At 47.5% G+C, this 22,390-nt stretch overlaps 1 protein-coding gene across 1 annotated transcript in view; it reads left to right on the top strand.

Annotated features, from left to right (window-relative positions):
* The window catches only part of LOC138794144 (uncharacterized), a 40,235-nt gene extending 18,397 nt beyond the window's left edge, over positions 1–21,838 (top strand). Inside the window, exons 5-6 of the mRNA XM_069972912.1 lie at positions 17,514–17,591; positions 21,703–21,838. Of these exons, the coding sequence (XP_069829013.1) occupies positions 17,514–17,591; positions 21,703–21,838 (214 nt within the window). The remainder of the gene's footprint in view (positions 1–17,513; positions 17,592–21,702) is intronic.
* The last annotated feature ends 552 nt before the right edge of the window (positions 21,839–22,390 follow it).

Genomic DNA, 22,390 nt, shown 5'->3' with positions numbered 1-22,390 from the left:
GTGATTGTGGGGAGATGGGGGGACACAGGAGATGGATGATACAGGGGGTGATTGTGGGGAGATGGGGGGGACACAGGAGATGGATGATACAGGGGGTGATTGTGGGGAGATGGGGGGGACACAGGAGATGGATGATACAGGGGGTGATTATGGGGAGACACAGGAGATGTATGATACAGGGGGTGATTGTGGGGAGACACAGGAGAGGAATGATACAGGGGGTGATTGTGGGGAGACACAGGAGATGGGGGGACACAGGAGATGTATGATACAGGGGGTGATTGTGGGGAGACACAGGAGATGGATGATTCAGGGGGTGATTGTGGGGAGATGGGGGGGACACAGGAGATGGGGGGACACAGGAGATGTATGATACAGGGGGTGATTGTGGGGAGACACAGGAGATGGATGATTCAGGGGGTGATTGTGGGGAGATGGGGGGACACAGGAGATGGGGGGACACAGGAGATGGGGGGACACAGGAGATGGATGATACAGGGGGTGATTGTGGGGAGACACAGGAGATGGATGATACAGGGGGTGATTGTGGGGGGACACAGGAGATGGATGATACAGGGGGTGATTATGGGGAGATGGGGGGGACACAGGAGATGGATGATACAGGGGGTAATTGTGGGGGGACACAGGAGATGGATGATACAGGGGGTGATTGTGGGGAGATGGGGGGACACAGGAGATGGATGATACAGGGGGTGATTGTGGGGAGATGGGGAGACACAGGAGATGGATGATACAGGGGGTGAATGTGGGGAGATGGGGGGGACACAGGAGATGGATGATACAGGGGGTGATTGTGGGGAGATGGGGGGGACACAGGAGATGGAGGGACACAGGAGATGGATGATACAGGGGGTGATTATGGGGAGATGGGGGGACACAGGAGATGGATGATACAGGTGGTGATTATGGGGAGACACAGGAGATGTATGATACAGGGGGTGATTGTGGGGAGACACAGGAGAGGAATGATTCAGGGGGTGATTGTGGGGAGATGGGGGGACACAGGAGATGGGGGGACACAGGAGATGGATGATACAGGGGGTGATTGTGGGGGGACACAGGAGATGGATGATACAGGGGGTGATTATGGGGAGATGGGGGGGACACAGGAGATGGATGATACAGGGGGTAATTGTGGGGGGACACAGGAGATGGATGATACAGGGGGTGATTGTGGGGAGATGGGGGGACACAGGAGATGGATGATACGGGGGGTGATTGTGGGGACTTGGGGGGACACAGGAGATGGATGATACAGGGGGTGATTGTGGGGAGATGGGGAGACACAGGAGATGGATGATACAGGGGGTGATTGTGGGGAGATGGGGGGACACAGGAGATGGATGATACAGGGGGTGATTGTGGGGACTTGGGGGGGCACAGGAGATGGATGATACAGGGGGTGATTGTGGGGAGACACAGGAGATGTATGATACAGGGGGTGATTGTGGGGAGATGGGGGGACACAGGAGATGGAGGGACACAGGAGATGGATGATACAGGGGGTGATTGTGGGGACTTGGGGGGACACAGGAGATGTATGATACAGGGGGTGATTGTGGGGAGATCGGGGGACACAGGAGATGGAGGGACACAGGAGATGGATGATACAGGGGGTGATTGTGGGGGGACACAGGAGATGGATGATACAGGGGGTAATTGTTGGGGGGACACAGGAGATGGATACAGGGGGTAATTGTGGGGGACACAGGAGGAATATGAGGAGATGGATGATACAGGGGGTGATTATGGGGGGCACAGGAGGAATATGAGGATATGGGAGGATTATGGGGGGCACAGGAGGAATATGAGGAGATGGTGAGACAGAGGTGGGGGGGATTATGATGAGATTGGAGGATTATGAGGAGATGGGGGACACGGGGGATTATGACTACAGGAAGAGATGGGGGGATTATAACTGCCTGGGGGGATTATGACTACATGAGGAGAATGGGGATTATAATAGTGTGGAGATGCAGAAGGGATCTTCTAAATTGTGGAGCCTAAAATGTCTGTCCAATAGATGCTGCGGGAACAAGTCATGGCTAACAGAAGTCTTCATGATGGAGTCGGATCTGAATGTAGAAGAAAAGAGAAAGTGAACAACTCTGATGAGAGAAGACGTCACTTGTGAGTCACTGGATGTAACTGTACCCTGATCACTATACTGTCACTGTGTGGGGGTAATGCTGGACTCTATACAGTGTTTTTTATTCAGTAGCACTACTGGTGGTATTGATCAGTCAGTGGTGGAATTTTTCCCTTGTAGTGGCAATATTGGTAATAGTATTTAGTCACTATGGAGTGCTGATATGCAGTCATCATGTGGTGGAATTATTTGGTGTTTATATGATGTTGATCTCAGTTGAGGGGGGGGGGGGCGCTATTTCAGTTCTCGCCTCAGGCAGCAGAAGAGCTAGAATCGGCCCTGGCTGGCTACTATATAAGAGACTATGGGGGAGGGCTGGCTACTATATGAGACTATTGGGGAGGACTGGCTACTTTATAAGAGACTATGGGGGAGGGCTGGCTACTATATAAGAGACTATGAGGGAGGGCTGGCTACTATTTAAAGAGACTATGGTGGAGGGCTGGCTACTATATGAGACTACTAGGTAGGGGTGGCTACAATATGAGACTGGTAGGGAGGGCTGCCTACTATATAAGAGACTATGATGGGAGGGATGGCTACTATATGAGACTATGAGGAGGGCTGCCTACTATATGAGACTATGGGGGAGGGCTGCCTACTATATAAGAGACTATGGGTGGAGGGATGGTTACTATATGAGATTACAGGGGAAGGCTGCCTACTATATAAGAAACAATGGGGAAGGGATGGCTACTATATGAGACTACAGGGGAGGTCTGGCTACTATTTGTGCACTAATGGGAAGGGGTTTAATCGTATAATAGCAATTTATCATGTAATTTATCATAGTGTACAGCGCTGGGAGACTCACACCACTGAAAGTGCCAGGAACATCGCACGCTACTCTGACAGTGCCAGGATTGCCAAATTCGCTCTTCAATAATTATCAAGGTTGGCCAGCGACTTTTTTCATTTTTTTTTTATTTTGGCCCACTGTGTATTTGAGTTTGACACCCCTGATCTAGACATTGGGGGAGGTTTATCAAACTTGCGTAGAGTAGAATTGTCTTAGTTGCCCCCAGCAACCAATCAGATTCCACCTTTCATTTTTCAAAGAATCTGTAAGGGGTGGAAAGTGGAATCTGGTTGCTAGGGGCAACTAAGACAGTTGTTCTTTAAACCAGTTTGATAATTCTCCCCCATTGTGTTTTTTTAAACAACATTCTATCCACACACATAACTTGCCAGACCTCCATCCCAGGGGTCCCAGAAAAACTCTACACTTGTATGCTGTATGCTGCAGTATGCAGCATTTTTAAAAACTGCCCAAAACCCAAAACACACAAATGAAAATAAATGCCACAAAAAGCAATTGCTTTTAGTGTGTTTATGTTTCCCTGATGACTTTTAATTGAAATCTAGCTTCCCAAGGTGGTGTGAGAGATACTTTGCATATCCTTTCTTCTAAGAATTTCCAGTGGAGCTGGAATGGCAAGTGAGACGAAATTGGCAAAGTTGGGCAAATAAAAAACTTGACACAGGAACATTGGTACCATAGGTTCTATACACCATATACATTACAGTGCAGTTATATTAAATGACTCACAGGGGACGTCTTCTCTGATCAGAGTTCTTACGTTTTCTTCTCCATCTGCCCTGGGCCATTACGAGAACTTCTCCGAGCCATGAATCCACAGAATCTGCCATATAAACATATTAGGCTCCTCACTCTGGCACCATCCTCATCTCAAACTGCACATCTGTATTGGCCCCTTTGTGCCCTCATTTGGTGGGTAGGCTAACTCTATGTGACCCCCCTCATAGTATATGCCCCCTCTTCCTCCTTATAGATGGTCCCTCTGTGTATCCCCTCTTAGAGATGCCCCCTCTGTGTATTCCCTCTTATAGATGGCTCCTGTATTGTTCCCCTTATAGATGTCCCCTTGTGTTGTCCCCCTTACAGATGGCCTTTGTGTTGTTCCCCTTATAGATGGCTCCTGTATTGTCCCCCTTATAGATTGCACCCGTTATCCCCCTTATAAATGCCCCCTTATGTTGTCCCATGTATAGATGCCCCCCTTCCTGTGTTGTCCCCTTTATAAATGCCCCTTGTGCTGCCCCCCCTTATATCCCCCCTGTTTTATCCCCCTTGTGTTGGCCCCCCAGTTATCCCCCTTATAGATTCCCCTCCTAATACCTACTCTTATAGATGGCCCCCCTAATATCACCTTTATAGATGGTCCCCCTAATATCCCCCTTATACAATGCCCCCCGTTATCCCCCTTATAGATGGTCCCTCTAATAATCCCCCTTATAGATGATCCCCCTAATAATCCCCCTTATACATGTCCCCCCTGTTATCCCCCTTATAGATGGTCCCCCGTGCAGATAAAAACAAAAACAAAAAACAGTCACAAGAGGGATTGGGAAGAGGAATGTCACCCCCCCCCCCCCCCTCACATTCAACCGCCACCCAGAGATCTCGTGCTGAGCGGGCGGCTGGAGGCAGAGAGAGGGGCCTCCCTGTCAGCTGAGCGGCCGCGCAGCTTAAAGGGAACATTGTTTAAGACTCCACGTCTTTATGATGCCTTCCTTTAAAGGGGAACTATCAGCAGGTTAGACAAGTCTAACATGCTGATCGCTACCTAGTGGGCATGGGGCGCTGAGGATGAAGGTATGTCTGTTACCTTCATCCCTGGTGCTATTCCCATGTTCTTAACTGTGAAATCCTCTGGCCGATAAGCCGTTAGGAACACTGGCGGCCCCCTTCATTGATTAATGGAGGTGGGCTACGGCCCCCTGCCGGCCACTTCTTTTAATGATAATCAATGGAGGGGACCGGCCAGGGGCCCGCCAGATCGGTGCTCAGGGGCGATAGCACCGCCTCCAGTGCTCCTAACGGCTTATCAGGCAGAATATTTCACAGCTAACAACATGGGAACAGCACAGAGGATGAAGGTAACAGACATACCTTCATCCTCAGCTCCTTATACCCAATAGGGAGCTATCAGCAGGTTAGATTTGTCTAACCTGCAGATAGTTGCCCTTTATTTTTATTTTTTTTATACTCTTTATTAAGCTTACCACTTGTAACAAAGCACTTTAAAAATTTACATCGGGGTGTTTTCTCATACATATTGACATCTACCCCACCTGCACAACTGTAGAAGTAGAAGATAAGGCTTTAGCATTTTTAAGCTCACAACCAAAAAAGAAAAACAAAACAAAAAACATACCCTATTCCCTTCCCCAATTTCCCCCAATTCCACGATTATCCCTTGAAGTAGGGCAGACCTGAGTCAGCATGGCTCAGCGCTCTCCAACATCTTAATTGGTATACCTAATTATCCCCCCCTCTCCTTACCCCACCCTCTATCAATTCCTCGGAACGCTGACCCACTCCGCCTTCTGCCACTACTACATTCCAAACTATCCCATAACTCCCTCACCCTCCTATTTTTACACTCTCCAACCAACCCCTATAGTTGCCCTTTATTGAACCTCTGACATATCTACCCTCAGCTTCCATTCACTTCAGTGTAGTGTATGTGTATGTGGGGCCCACCTGAGCTGATTAGTGTGTGTGTGTGTGGGGGGGGGGGCGCTAGTGTGGTGGATAGGCCAACAGTCATATATTCCAAGATAACCCCTTTAGGTAAGTAAAAAATAAATGATAGATACTTTTGATGCAGCTGCTGTCACCACACTGTACTATAGGGAAATCAACATGGGTCTGAACTGCTGAGAAAATGACATTTAGATCTGCAGCCACAGGTGTTCATTTTGTTGTGGATATTTGATTTCACTGCTTTCTAGGTGTAGTGGTAACAGTGTCAGACTGGCCCACTGGAGGACCAGAGGATCCTGTAGTGGGCCTCCAGTCTGAAATCTGCAGTCTTGCTGCTGTTCTAATATGTCAGATTCAACAAAATGAAAAGGGAAGTCCTGTCATATGTACTCACTGGCACACCAAAAAAATTAAGAAAATATGTATCTTTATTTCACATAAATCAAAATAACAAACATTACACTGGGACATAAACCGTTAAAAACATCTAAAAAAACCACACAAAATAAAATAATGAAATGTCAGATGGCAGACAAATGTACGCTGACAATGACTGTCTCTGGCCAAGGCAGCAGGACATGTAACAGGCTACAGTCAGTGTCAGTTTACCACCACTCGTATGAAGGTGCAAGCTGTCTGACTGAGAAGAAAATCAAAGCAAAGTGAGTGACTCTGGTAAGAGAAGATGCTCCCTGTAAGTAACTGGATATAACTGCACTGTAATCACTAAGGTCCCATGCACAGGAAACCTTTCAGGAGGCTTCAGGAAACCATTAGTATTTTCTGAATGAAAAAATGAAAGGGAAAAAAAAAGCCATACTCAGCTGCCGCAGACTGCAGTGGTGCTCTTCCTTTTCCTCTCCCTTTCTGCTCTGCGAGAGCAACCTACACTGCAGCGCTGGGAAAGGGGGGGCTTTTGTGGTGGAAAGTATAACGCTGCTTCTAGCCACAAGAGTGATTGATACGGCGGGCGCCACATTAAATTTTGTATGTTCCTGATTAAAAGCAGCCTCTTTTTATTACCACTGACATAACAGTCAGCTTAGTTTTAGATTCATAGACAGTAAAAAGGAAAATTACAAAAAAAAGTCACCAAAACGTTAAAAATTATATGTTTAACATGAAAACATTATTTTAACAATAAGTAATTTTCTGTTTATACATTTCTTTTAAAGGGGAACTCCAGATAGGGAAAATAACAAAAAATACATTGAAAGTTAAGTAGATGTCTCTAGTAAAAGTATTACTGTGTCTGTGTCTGTGTAGTTCTGCCACACTTGTTGATTGACATCCAGGAAGTAAAGAAAAATGGCCTCAGTGCAATGTACTCTGTCTCCTGCTCCATCTGCTCTCCCCCGAAAAGGAGACAGAGATCATGTGACCTCCATATCACATTTTGCTGACCTCCATCTAAGTTTGTTTGCTGAGCACAGATGAGGATGCAGACATGACAGGGGGCAGAAAAAACAGATGGGAAGGGGGTAAGATGTGGTCAGAGGGGGGCAGAATGCTGATGGGAGACCCAGGGAGGGGTGGGCCATAGGTGGGAGGGGGCGGGTTTACCTTTTGGGAGAAACAGAACGTTCTGAGTGTTTATCCCAAAGACTACTTGAAAATGTAGTCTCTTAAGGCCTTAATAGCCCAAATTGTGTTGGTTAACTGGCTAAGCTGCTGTATTATCCTCCACCTGTTTGCTATATTTGACTCCATGATGGAATTTTAAATGTTTTTAATAAATTAAATGTAAGTTTTATCCATTTGTGAGTTCCTGTTTTACTTTGTTCATTGATGACTATTAAAAATATATACAATTTACAGCTCAGCTTTTTTACATTGTTATTAGTATGCTAATATGTTTTTTTTCTAGATGACCAAACTGATACCAGGTCTACTCCAGGTGTGCCCCACTCTGAAACTGAGTCTGAACAACAGCAGCCCGCAACTGTCACAAGTAAGTTAAAATGTTTAGATATGATGCATTTTCAGGAACATTTTTTAACGTAACAGTAGGCTTCATTGGCCCCTGCAGATTTTAAAACTGTTCAGTGAAAGAGAAAAGCAATTTGAGGCTCGTACTATAAGAACATGCCATCCCATATCGGGGAATGGTGGCTGTCTATTGATAATGATCATTATTGATGTCCGTCATTATTATAAAATAGCTGGGGGGTTTTTCACCTAAAAAGAGCTTAGCTTGCAATTATTTGACAATAAAATTCTAACTGGGGTCCTTTGGTGTCCAGTGTCCAGACCCAGAAAAAAATAAAAACTTTAAAATGGTAGCTCCCTGTCACCACCACTAACAATTGCATCCTGTTTCCTTAGACAAGTCAACCCTGCAGGAACTGCCCACTCAGCTAATCACTGCATGAAGCAGGTCACCTCTGAAGCTAGTGATTGGATGGGCAGAATGGGCAGTTCCTGTGGGATTGATGGCACATATCGGGGTAGCTATGTAGTGTTTTGGCAGCTAGGTGGGTGTTGAGTCACTTGGGCACTTGTCATGGTGGCCAAGAGTGGTGTAGGAAACGCAAAGGGGCACTATGCTTGAAGGAGAAGATAGCCCAAGTGTAGGTGTAGGTGCAGGTGCGACAAAAATAGGACACAGAGTCCAGCACTTAAAGTGTCACTGTCGTTTATTTTTGTTTTTTTTCTTCAGAAATCAATAGTACAGGCAATTTTAAGAAACCTTGTAATTGGGTTTATTAGCAGAAAAATGCATTTTTATCATGAAAAAGCAGTTTGAAACTCTCTCCCCCTTTCTTCATCATTGTGTATGGAGAAGGGAGGGGTGGAGGGAGATAAGGCACCAAAACAGGACAACAAAGAGTTAATTTACAGCTACATCACCGGGCTATCTCCTCTGAATGTCAGCACTGACCTCTCTGACCTCTGAATACCAGCTTCACACAGCTCTCCGCTATGTAATCCTTTGTTCTCTGCTCTCTGCTGCCGACTCATCTTCCTCCTCCCTCCTCCCCCCTCCCCTCTCCATAGAAAAGACAGGGGCATGTCTGATGCAACAAGACACAGTTTCCTGGTATTTTGCAGTGAATGGAAAAGAGAAGGGTGGGGTGGGGGGGGGGGCTGGGAAAAGTTCTTTGGAATGCAGATAATGGCATATTTGCCTAATAAACCCAATTAAAATGTTTCTTAAAATCGCTTGTACTATTGATTTCTGCAAAAAAATAAAATAAAATAAAACATGACAGTGACTCTTTAACCAGATTAACAATTTACATGATATCTTAAGTGCAATACAATACAGCAATAATATAAGTTTAACCCCTTAACAACCACGGACGAAAATGTACGCCCCCAAAGCCCGTGCCTTAACGCAAACGAGCGTACAGTTACGCCCGCGGTTTCCCCGATCGCTGCGTGTACACTGCTATAATGTATTGTATGTGGTTAACACCCCCCATGCTGACGATCGCTGACCCGGTGACCCGGAAAGCAATTGCGGTCGGTGCTGTCCGAGGACGGCACCGACCGCCCATTACTTTTAAAAGTAATGGCGGCCAAGGTGCCACTTCCCGATCGCCGTGATCGGCCGGCCGGGACCGACCGGCCGATCACGGCGATATAGTTCCCATAAAGTGTTAAATACCTGCTGGGGACACCTCAGCTAAGTAGCTGAGGTGTCCACAGCAGGTATTGGCACATACTTACCTGATCCCGGCGTCCCAATCGCGTCTTCCGGGTCCCGATCGCGTCCTCTTCTTCGGTCGGCGTCTTCCGCAATTTCCGTCGGTCCGGCCTCGGCTCCCTTCGGCAATTTCTGGAATTCGGGTCCTACTGCCCCCTAGCGGCTGATAATGAACACATTCATTCTTTGGACAGAGGGTGGAATCCGCCCGTGCGCAGAATGGAGTGTGACATGAGCGGAGATGCGCGCCTGCATCAGTCCGCCGGCGGGTGTCAGCTGTGCAATGCACAAAGGGTTATCCTTCGCCATTCCGCAGTGTGCGCGTACTTAAGGCTATGTTCGCACTGCGTATATGTCCGGCCGCATATTTTCGCAGCCGGACATATACGCGGTAAACTCCAGCCGGAGATTTACGCTACTTGCGGCCGGCTACGTACGGACCGCGAACTTACGCCCGAAGTCTACTTACGCTTCCCGAGCGCCCTACGTAGCGATCTGACAGCAGTCTTTTACTTGGAAAGCTTCGCCTAGCCCCGGATACCCCACAGAACCTTTTGGATCGGCACAAAAAGCTGCAAAAATGAAGAAATCACCACTACGTACAGGACCGCATGTAACGCTACGGGCGTAAGTTACGGCATTTTCATACGCAAACAATGGTCTGGTTAATTTTTTACGCCGGCGCGTACGATCTGGGTGTAAGTTCGTACGTAGTGTGAACTGTGCGTCCGTACTTCGTATACTTTCCATTATACGCAAACTACGTAAGTCTCTGGCCGCTTATTCACGGAACGTGCTACGGCCGGAAACTTACGTAGTGTGAACATAGCCTAAGAGTGTATGAAAGGAAGGGACACCCGAATCCAGCCCCCAGATGCCCCCCCCCCTATCCTCCGAGTTAGTGGGAAGATCGTTTGGGAACTGATCTTTCCACTGCTGGATAAAGGTTACCACCTGTACGGGGATAACTTTTATACCAGCACCCCCTCTTCCGGTCCCTCTCTGCCCAAGCAACTGTAGCTTGCGGCACGATCCGAAAATATCAGAAGCAGTAATAGCGCCCTAATATTTAGCAGCCATGGAACGGACCCAGCGCTTCTGGATATGAGGACCCCATATCGCATCAGGGCAACATTTTCTGGGTGACGTCCCCCACGCTGAAGAACGGGAGACCCCAGAAGAAGTGCAGAGTGTGGCATAACAGGGGGATCAGGAAGGACACCATTTTCCAGTGTGCCACCTGTCCTGATCACTCCGGCCTCTGCATACTGGATCGCTTCAAGGCGTACCACACGTAATTGGTCATTTTCTAAATTCTGTCCCTTATTTCTATTTCAGGGGTCACGTTGATCCAGGGATTATTCTGATTGCCATTATGGAGCCGAGAAGGAATTTTTTCCCTGTGATGAGGCTACTGTCGTCTGCCTCACGAAAGTTTTTTGCCTTCCTCTGGATCAACACAGGTTGAATTTGATGGACTCTTGTCCTTTTCAACCTTATAAACTAATAATTGGCCTAATACCCCGAAATAAATTAAAATTTTCCCTTTTCACCAGCTAAATAGTGTAGGGATCTTCCCGGGGGATGGTGTGTTTGGACACAGTTCACAGCAGACTTGGACTTGTAAAATAACAGCTTGGCGTTTATTTGCAGCATAAACAGTCCATAACAGAAATATAGCAGCACCGTGCTTCAAGAACAAAACAAAAAGGTCTTGCCCGTCTGGGCACTAACTAACAAAGCAGGTTACCTCTCTGGCACTTCAGTCGGCAGTATTGCGGGGTGTGAACAGGCCCCAGCAGCGGCTGTCTTCCCAGTTCTCACCAAACAGACCACGCAGGCTGTTTACTCCTGTCTGAGAGCAAGGACCTGTACACTGTGTGAGCTTTTTGCCTTCTCAGGCTGACTGGGATCAGAGCTCACCTGATCCCAAAACCCACACTGGATCGAGGGGGAGGGAATGGCAGATCCCACTACCAACCTATCCGCCCTTCCAGTAAATCCGGCCCGGAAAACTTAAACAACGACTCAGCAGCATATCACTGCTGAGCAACCGATCTCTCCCAGATTTACCATCTCACACTAAGCTGTAACCTAGGTGAGATGTACACCCCCTCGCACACTTTACCAGTGACATGTCTACAATAGGTATGGCCGCCATTCCCATTAGAGACTTGCCATGATGCAATTACAAAGCCTCTGTGCGGCCAGGACAGTAGAAACCCCCCACAAGTGACCCCATTCTGGAAACTACACCCCATAAGGAATCTAGCAAGGGGGGCAGCCGGGATATGGCCCCCTGGTGACTGGCACATTTGTGCCGTTAAAATGAAAAAAATTTTATTTTTTAATTTCACACCACATGTTCTACATATGTGCCCATCACTAGTGGGGTCCATATCCTCACTGCAACCCTTGTTAGATTCCTTATGGGGTGTAGTTTCCAGAATGGGGTCACTTGTGGGGGGTTTCTACTGTCCTGGCAGCACAGAAGCTTTGTAATTGCGACATGGCCTCCATCCTCCATTCCAGCCTCTAAATGGCGCTCTGTCCCTTTGGTGGCTTGCCCTGTTCCCATATGGCACATTATGTCCACATGTGGGGTATTTTCTTACTCATTTTTTCATTTTCACAAGGGGTTAAAGGGAACCAATCACAGGAAAAACGCATATAGAGCTTTTGAAATGTGCTGTTAGAGCACACAGCACACTTGCCACACGTGTTTCCATAGCCTCCGTGCCTTCCCCGTGTAAGCCGCAAAGTAACTTTATAAAACTGGCGCCCTGTATGCTAATTACCTGAGGTAGTCACCTGGGCGGTGTTCGGCTAGCAGGTAGTCACGGTCCCCTGGGCGTTCTTCCGCTGTAATCACGCCCCTCTGGGCGTGATTCAAATGGCCGAGTAGCTGTGACATTCTGATGCCGGACGCCTCCGCACATGCGCAGTGCAGCCGCTTCCATTCCGGCGGTACTGCGCCTGAGCAGAATAGCCTCGAATAGCCTGTTAGCCGGAGTTCGAGGCTATTCTGCACAGGCGCAGTGCAACCGGAATGGAAGCGGCTGCACTGCGCATGTGCGGCGGCGTCCGGCATCAGTACGTAAGCGCGCCGACGTTGGGCACGGCGCGCTCCCGAGTGACGCCACAGCCACTCTGCCATTTGAATCACGCCCAGAGGGGCGTGATTACAGCGGAAGAACGCCCAGGGGACCGTGACTACCTGCTAGCCGAACACCGCCCAGGTGACTACCTTAGGTAATTAGCATACAGGGCGCCAGTTTTATAAAGTTACTTTGCGGCTTACACGGGGAAGGCACGGAGGCTATGGAAACACGTGTGGCAAGTGTGCTGTGTGCTCTAACAGCACATTTCAAAAGCTCTATATGCTTTTTTCCAGTGATTGGTTCCCTTTAAAAGATAAAAAAAACAAAACACAAAATGTGTAGAATCCGTAAATACCCCACGTGTGGACATAAAGCGCCATGTGGGCGCAGGGCAAGCCTCCGAAGGGAAGGAGTGCCATTTGGATTTTGGACGCTGGATTTGGCCAGAATGGATGATGAACACCATGTCGCATTTACAGAGCCCTCGTGCTGCCAAAACACTGGAAACCCCCCACAAGTGACCCCATTCTGGAAACTACACCCCTCAAGGAACCTAACAAGGGGTGCAGTGAGGATATGGACCCCTTGATGACGGGCACATTTGTGCCGTGAAAGTGAAAAAATGAAATTTTTCACTTTCACGTCACATTGTTCCACATTTGTGCCCATCACCAGTGGGGTCCATATGCTCACTGCACCCCTTGTTAGATTCCTTGAGGGGTGTAGTTTCCAGAATGGGGTAACTTGGCAGCACGAAGGCTCTGTAAATGCGACATGGCCCTTGAAATCCATTCCAGTGAAATCCAGCTTCCAAAAGCCAATTGGCGCTCCTTCCCTTTAGAGGCTCGTCCTGCGCCCGCTTGGCACTTTATGTCCACATGTGGGGTATTTCCGTACTCGGGAGAAACTGCGCTACAAGTTTTTTTGGTTGTTATTCCTTTTTATTGAAGGCTAGAACAACGTTTTAGTGTAAAAAATACATTTTTCTTTTTTCACGCCACATTGTTCTGAAAATCTGTGAAGTACCTGTGGGGTCCAAATGCTCACCGCACCCCTTGTTACATTCCTTGAGGGGTGTAGTTTTCTAAATGGTGTCCCTTTAGGGGTGTTTTTTATGTTTTGGTACCCCAGAGCCTCTGCCAACCTGAAGTGGTACAGTCAAAAATGACCAAATATAACGGAGGCGTTGAAATTCACTTGGTGCTCCTTTCTATCTGAGGCTTGTGGTTGCGTCAAACAACGCATTAGGGCCACATATGGGGTATTTCTATAAACTGCAGAAACGGGGCAATCAATATTAGGGTGCATTTTTCTGGTAATAGGTTTATAATTATGAAAGATATTGGATTACAATAAAATCTCTCCACAGAAAATTACAATTTTCAAATTTCTTACACACTTAGCTTTTATTTCTGTGACTCTCCTAAAGGGTTAAAAAACTTTCTGGATGTGCTTTTGCAGAGTTTGAGGGGTGCAGTTTCTAACATACATTCCCTTCAAATACACTTTGAGGCTATGTTCACACTACTAAAGTTTCCGGCCATAGCGCGTTCCGTGAACGTAGTTTGCGTATAATGGAAAGTATACGAAGTACGGCCGCACAGTTCACACTACGTACGAACTTACACCCGGATCGTACGCGGCGGCATAAAAAATAAACCAGACCATTGTTTGCGTACGAAAATGCCGTAACTTACGCCCGTAGCGTTACATGCGGTCCCGTACGTAGTGGTGATTTCTTCATTTTTGCAGCTTTTTGTGCCGATCCAAAAGGTTCTGTGGGGTGTCCGGGGCTAGGCGAAGCTTTCCAAGTAAAAGACCGCTGTCAGATCGCTACGTAGGGTGCTCGGGAAGCGTAAGTAGACTTCAGGCGTAAGTTTGCGGTCCGTACGTAGCCGGCCACAAGTAGCGTAAATCTCCGGCCGGAGTTTACCGCGTATATGTCCAACTGCGAAAATATGCGGCCGGACATATACGCAGTGTGAACATAGCCTTAAGCTGGGTATATTTCAGTCAGTATTGTGGTCCTCATATTGCAACCAAAACCAGGAGTGGATTGAAAACACAGAAAGGATCTGTTCACACAATGTTGAAATTGAGTGGATGGCCGCAAATATTTGCTGTTATTTTAAAACAACGTCTGTTACATTGAAATAATGGCCGTTATTTACTGTTATATGGCGGCCATCCACTCAATTTCACCATTGTGTGGACAGAGCCTTTCTGTGTTTTTAATCCACTCCTGGTTTTGGTTGCAATATGAGGACCACAATACTGACTGAAATATACGTATTGTGAACCCAGCCTCAACCTGAACAGGTCCCTAAAAAAATCTGATTTTGAAATTTTACAGAAAATTTGGAAATTTGCTGCTAATGTTTTAAGCTTCCTATTGTCTAAAAAAAGAAAGAAAGATAGTTTAATAAATGCTGCCAACATAAAGTAGACATGTTGCTTATTCTATTTAATATATAATTTATGTGGCATAACCATTTTATGTATAAGCAGAAAAGTTTCAAAGTTAGAAAAATGCATTTTTTCACACTTTTTCACGTTATTTTGGATTTTTTCATAAAGATTTGTTATAAGTATCGACTCCATTTTACGAGAAACGTGAAGTACCATATGTCTCGAGAAAACATTCTCGGAATCAGCCAGATAGGTAAAAGCATTCCCAAGTTATTAATGAATAAAGTGACACAGGTCATATTCATAAAATTTGCCTCGGTCCTTAAGGCCATTTTAGGCCTGGTCCTTAAGGGGTTAAGAGCAAGTAAAGGTGATAGGTAGTTAGGAGTAGTTGTACAGAGAAGAAGGTAGGGATACATCTTGGGGGACCTGTCCAGGTAGTTGTGTACTCTGCCCAGATGGTGTGTAGTAGAAGAAGTGTAGAGAAGAATACTTGTACTCATGTTTAGTGTGCTATCTGACCGCTTTCTGCCCTAACCAGTTCACTGAGTGCCAGGTTGGGTAGTACAAGCCCCCAGGCCTTTACAACTGGGTGTAGCAGACTTTCCAAGAGCCGCATAGACAGTCGGATATGTCAGCTTTCCCACTTTTTGCCCTACTGGGGTCAGTACCTAGCTGTGGTTACTGCCCTTTATTTGTAGAGAGATCCCAGGCGCAGACAAGGTTTCCTCAGAGGACGGCTACCGTTCTCAAGGGTTTAACACTGCATACTAGAACAGGTTGCTTGCATAGAAGAAAGTGCCGTTGCTTGAGTGTATCAGTCCCTCCCCACCTCTACTGACAAACTAGGGGCAAACTAAGCTGTGTGGTGATTGGTGGAGGAGTAAGAAGTGTATTAGGTGGAAAAAGTAAGGGAAAGCACCCATGATAGGACAAAACAGAACATGTGACAAACAATAAAAAGATGAAGATAAGGCTGCACACCAATAAAGTGAAATAAATGTCCGATCTATATATGGATATTATAGTCCGCATAAAGTCCATTAACTGACACATCACGGGTTAATGAAGAGGCCGTGTCTCACCAGATACTTGTAAATAAACCACTGCTCTTCCATGCTTGATGTCATGCTTGTTGGCGTTTTTAAACATTATAACTGCCCATGTGCAGAGGAGCGCGATCAAGGACGCGTTTGGATAGGTGTCATCACTCCCGATCTGCGTCGAGGGACAGCGCATGCGCTCTAGGCGTTCAAAAGTTATCGAGGCCATCTTAGTTGTGGGACTCAATGCCCAGATCATAAAATACCTGATGATGTTCATACTTTGGAATCGGGTGCCTTCATTTCATGGAGCCGAAGGGACCCTCGGACTGGTAGCCTCCCGATCCTTCTGGTGATCCAACACCTAGACCGGGATCTCCCAGGTGGCACGAACATATTTAGGCATATCCAGGGCTGTATTAACAGCTGCTGCTTCCCTAGGCACTAAACCTGAAGACGCCCCATCTTGGGGATTGTGGGGGAGAGTGGTTTCGCAATCGCGTTTTTCATGGTTTTTAACGGCTTAAAACATTAAACAAATTTCCACCTTGAATCATTGATTAGAGGCGTCTGCATATTGTCTGAAGGAATTCTCACCACAGGATTGGTAGATTGGTAGGTAATAGCACCAGGCGTCACATTTACCACCGCCACACCAGACTTGACCAATACCAACCCCCCACCCCCCTTGAAAAGACACCAGATTTACTGGCAAGTCTGAACTGGAGGTAGGAGACTAAAAAAATAAAAACAAGAAAAAAAGTTGTTTCCTTCCCCCTGCTCCCTGGTGCTTCCCCCCTGTAAGATGCTGCCCTAGGCACCGGACCACGGGTGCCTAGTGGTAAATACGGCCCTGGGCATACCCATATTGGCAGTGTGAACAGTAGCATACAGTTGCAGTTCCATATTATGACACGAATCTATCCTCCGTCTTTATAAAACAACATAGATAAAATTAAAGTGAGTATCCAGGCGCCCTCCATCAGCCACGATCTATAAAATAAAAAAAATCAAATTAGTATTTCCATAATAGATGGACATTAGGATTGGGAATAAGGTGCTACAAGGGAAAATATAATATTCGGATAATTCATCACAAACCAAACACCCTCGAGCAAGTCCCACAACCTGTGGTGAGTATTAGCAAGGGCTACATAAAGCATCTCAGCGAAAAATCAACATTAAAGAGGATGTACCACCAGTACATCCTCTTAACATCCTCTTTAACCTGACACAGGGATAAAACGGCGCCGTCACGGGCAAGCAGGTGCCACGGTCCGTTTTTCAATTCCCTCCCCTCTATGACGCGGCTCCATTGATTCTACTGGAGCCGCGTCATAGAGGGGAGGGAATTCCCTCCCACTGGGGGTGGGCCCATCCAGCCTCCAGTGCTTGAGCACCGTCCGGTAACCGTGGAAAAAACGGCGCCGTACACGGGAACTGGGCCGAGGTTCGAAAAACAGACCGCGGCACTGGCTTGCCCGTGACGGCGCCATTCTATCCCTTTGTCAGGTTAAAGAGGACATACCTGGTGGAACATCCTCTTTAAGTCTGTTCGGATGCAATGAATTTAATTTGGAAATCCATTGCGCCTCTCTTTGCTTCAGTAATTTTTGTCTCTCTCTTCTAGGGACTGGTACATGATCTACAACACAAAACCTAAGCTGGTTGACATTGTGTCCACATTCTTTAAAGTGGCGAGGAACAGGTAGATCGCATTTTTCAGTGCATATGGATGACTTATGGTTATTAAGTCTAGTCCTGCATTCTGTCGTCGTTTCTCCCACGTAAACGCGTGGACATGGGCACTGCAAGGCGTAAAACACATAGTCAGATTTACAGTTCAGATTGTACTTTAATTTGTACTGTGACAAACAATAGTTAACCCATTTCCCCTTCAGTTGTGCGCTACACATAACATACAATAATAGAGAAAGTAACACACGATGGGGAAAATACACAACAACACCTTCTTCATCCCCTTTGTGTGATAACTGACAGAGATACTTTACTCGGGTGTAATAAAACTAAGTGGAAACACCTGTACTGGGACACTACATTGATAAGTAATCAGAAAGCAGCTGTGAGCAGTAGTGCATGGTTGTGTGCTCCTCCATGCTTGGCCATATTATGGGGCAGCATAGGAAAGAGGGGGCAGTTCTCCTATAATAAAAATGGGGCCCAGCAGGAGGATTTATTTGTAAGCCAATGGCCATGGCAAACTTCTGCATTAGGAGTCGATGTTGCTGCTGGTCCAGCAGCGCTTGTGCTGGCAGGTGTGGTGTCCTTCCACGGGTGTTACTGGTTTATACACCCTTCATAAAAGTCTGTACTTATTGTACTTGTGTGGTGATGAAAGTAGTATTTAAGTTTCGCCACTAGATGTCACTGTGTTATATATGTGTATTTGGAAGCTGCACAGCTTAAGGATGTAAAGGGTTATTTTTTCTTTATATGTTACACAAATCTGCAGACCAGTAGGAATGTGTTTTCTTCTCTTGTGTCAGCTCTCTCCTTATTTCTTCTGTTGCACTCTTCACCCACTCACAGTGCTAGGGAAGGAAGTCACATGGGTGGAGGAGGTGCAAAGGTCTTTCGTGTTCAGGGGCGGGCTGGGTCGGGGGGCAGGGTGGCATATGCCCCCCGGGCCGGTCCCCCCAACTCACCAAGGGCTGCGGCAGCCGGATGTCAGTAAGGCTGCTGTGCAGGGCCGTTTCTACATATCACAGGCAACAGGAACAGCTAAAGCACATTCAGGCCGTATTTGCCTAGGACGGCACCTTCAGGGGAAGGGGCAAAGGTTTTTTTTCTCTCCCATGGTCGCCGGTGAGTGGGCGGGGCCATGATCGCGGGGGCGGGGCCACGGTCGCTGCGGGAGAGGGTGCTTACTTGTGTGGTTCTTCCTTCACTCATGGAGCAGGCAGCACAGCTCACAGCTTCCTGCCCACTGCCCTGGAAGAGAGGACAGACCACCCCCTCCTGCCTGGGACTGATGGAGAGGACCCCCATCTACTATGGCCTAGGTAAGGGTCGTGGGTGAAAGGGGGCGGAGCCAAAGTTGCGGGGGCGGAGTTTCGCGGGCGGGGGCCCATCCACTAGGCCTGAACAGTATATGGGTAAGATGTTTATTATGAATTATACAGCATTCCCTCTCCCCTGCACCATGGCCTAGTAAGCAGTATTGTGAGGGCAGAGGGGATCTGTACCCCCTCCCATGTACTGTTCAGGGCCTGGTGCCCAAATATGCAGGGGGGTCTGTATGGGTGCCAGGCCCTGAACAGTACATGGGTGAGGGGATCCCCTGCCCCCTCTCTGTATACTCTGGTCACCCAGCTTTCCAGCATCCTGTAGTCAGTATAATGGAGGTCACCCAGGTTTCCCAGCATCTTGTAGTCAGTATGAGAGGTCACCCAGCTTTCCCAGCATCCTGTATGTCAGTAAAGTGGAGGTCGCCCATCTTTCCCAGCATCCTGTATGTCAGTAAAGTGGAGGTCGCCCAGTTTTCCCAGCATCCTGTAGTCAGTATGATGGAGGTCACACAGCTTTCCCAGCATCCCGTAGTCAGTATAATGGAGGTCACCCAGCTTTCCCAGCATCCTGTATGTCAGTGTAATGGAGGTCACCTAGCTTTTCAGCATCCTGTAGTCAGTATAATGGAGGTCACCCAGCTTTTCCAGCATCCTGTAGTCAGTATGATGGAGGTCACACAGCTTTCCCAGCATCCTGTAGTTAGTATAATAGAGGTCACCCAGCTTTCCCAGCATTCTGTATGTCAGTGTAATGGAGGTCCCCCAGCTTTCCCAGCATCCTGTAGTCAGTATGATGGAGGTCACCCAGCTTTCCAGCATCTTATATAGTTGTCAGTATAATGGAAGTCACCCAGCTTTCCAGCATCTTGTACAGTAGTCAGTATAATGGAGGTCACCCAGCTTTCCTAGCATCTTGTATAGTAATCAGTATAATGGTGTCACCCAAGGAAATAGTTGCACTTCCTTCTACACTACGTGATATTTTCCATATGACTGTGTTACTGTAGTTAGCACCACAAGGGTCTTGCCTCTTGTTCACTCCGGGAGCCAGCCCCGTACCATGAACTGTCATTGGTAGTGCCGCCCACCTTTGTTCAGTGTTACTATAATAGGGTCACCCAGCTTTCCCAGCATCTTGTGTAGTAGTCAGTATAATGGAGGTCACCCAGCTTTCCCAGCATCTTGTGTAGCAGTCAGTATAATGGAGGTCACCCATTTTTCCCAGCAGCCTGTAGTCAGTATAATGGAGGTCACCCAGCTTTCTAGCACCCTGTAGTCAGTATAATGGAGGTCACCCAGCTTTCGCAGCATCCTGTATGTCAGTATAATGGAGGTTACCCAGCTTTCCCACCATCTTATGGTGTGTTTACACAGAGAGATTTATCTGACAGCTTTTTGAAGCCAAAGCCAGGAACAGACTATGAACAGGGAACAGGTCATAAAGGAAAGATTGAGATAACTCCTCTTTCCAAATCCATTCCTGTCTTTGGCTTAAAAAATCTGTCAGATAAATCTCTCTGTGTAAACGCAGCATAAGGGTACAAACCCACACACCGTATATGCAGCAAATACGCAGCAGATACGCAAAAGTTTGATGGTGAAGATTTGATGCTGTGTTCAGTTATTTAGATCTAATCTGCTGCGTATTTGCTGCGTATCGCAGCAGTAAATACGCTGTGTATACGGTGTGTGGGTTTATACCCTTATACTCAGTGACTGGTAGCCTCGGGGAGCTGCACAGTAGATCTATACTTTGCAGCTGAAAACCACATCAGCACAATTGTGCTAATTGGTTCCCTATATAGGAGCACTCCAGCCCTTACCTATTATTACCCTCCCCACATCAGTGCAGGGATGGTAGATAGCACCCCGGACCTGTACTTCTGTCAGCAGCGATGTTCTGACAGTTCGGATAACTTCTCCAGCCCTTCTGGTCATTTGTGACCAGGGAATTTCTACTGCTCTGTGTGAAGGGGCCAGAAGTCACTTTGTCAATATAAGTCTATGGGACGGTTCTGTTTCTGTGATGAGCCGTCCCATATACTTAGGGTATGTTTACACCAGGGCTGTGGAGTCAGAGTCAGCCCTTGTTCACACTGGGTAAATCAGGCGGAATAGTCACACTGAGACAGGCGGGATTCCACCGCAGAATCCCGCCTGTCTCAGTGTGAAACTGCTTCTCTATGGCTCTTCCGCTGCCGCCGCTCTCCACTCAAAGAAGTGACATGTCACTTCTTTGAGTGGAGACAGCGGTGGAGCGTGCGCTCTCCCGTATAGAAGCCGGGATCCCTAGTGGTGCCGCAAGAAACTGGCATGTCATTCATTGAATAGCAGCCACAGAAAACCCTGTCAGTTCACACAATGGAGCGTCTGGCTCCGGCCGCATGCTCCATTGTGAGCAGCGGAGAATTCTGATGCGGGCGCGCACGGATGCACCCGCTCTGAATTCAACGGCGCTGAAGATCATCCTGCAGTATCGGCCAGGATGATACTATCTGACACCAGCCGGGTCACGAAATGGCCAGTGTCATACAGTGTTTGAACATAGCCTCATACAGGAAAGTGACACAGGGAGCAATTGGAATTCCCTGTTTACAAATGACTGGAAGGCCCAAAGACGTTATCCGAACTGTGGGAACATGGCTGCTGGAGGACGTACAGGTCCAAGTTACCATCTACCTTCCCTGCACTGATGTGGGGAGGGTAATAATAGGTAAGGGACAGGGTGGTCCTTGAAGGATGGGCCGCTAGCCGCTACTCATGGGCCAGTGCTGTGGGCTTGCCCCCCAGGCTAAAATTTGCCAGCCAGCCCCTGTTCGTGTTGGACATTGTGGAGGAAGGACGCAACCTAGATAGTTCTCCACAGTGGTCCTATCTGGGCCCTGGCCCTCTGCCTGGTCCCCGCACCCTCAAAGCTCAGTCTTAGCTAGAACCCCATATGGGTAGGGAGCAAAACAGTGCACAGCTAACAGTTTCTTCTCAGTAACGCTACACAACACTATGCAGTGTTAAAACCCTCCTAGGAGAGGACAAGCCAGAGACAACCTCAACCCATGCCGAGGACAAGGAGTGTCACAGGGCAGGACAGTATCTACAAAAGCCACAGAAGCTAGGAACTGATTCGGATAGAGCAAAGTTGCGATAAGCCTAGGAACTCTATCTCGCAGCGCAGGTGTCAGCAGGGAACCCTCAGCATTCCCCTCATCCCAGGTAACAAGGTCTGGGGCCTGTGTCACCCTCTAGGAAGGTTCAGCCGAGACTAGTGGGCATAAGGTAGTGTGAAGACTATTCAAGGTCAATACATGGGCACAGGTGTTCTACTTTTTCTAAGTATTCTACCTCAAACATCCCGGCAGAGCACAGTACTACCTGGGTTGAGACTCTCACAGCATCCTCCTCTCTGCTACTCTGCTTCTTCGTATTACTCAGTACACTGCTCAATCAGCACGACTGTATCCTACGCTGCATCCTACTACAG

This window comes from Dendropsophus ebraccatus, chromosome 5, assembly GCF_027789765.1.
Source record: "Dendropsophus ebraccatus isolate aDenEbr1 chromosome 5, aDenEbr1.pat, whole genome shotgun sequence".
Classification (NCBI taxonomy): Eukaryota; Metazoa; Chordata; class Amphibia; order Anura; family Hylidae; genus Dendropsophus; species Dendropsophus ebraccatus.
The sequence above is the reverse complement of the archived record's forward strand: the minus strand, read 5'-3'. Positions and strand labels throughout refer to the sequence as shown.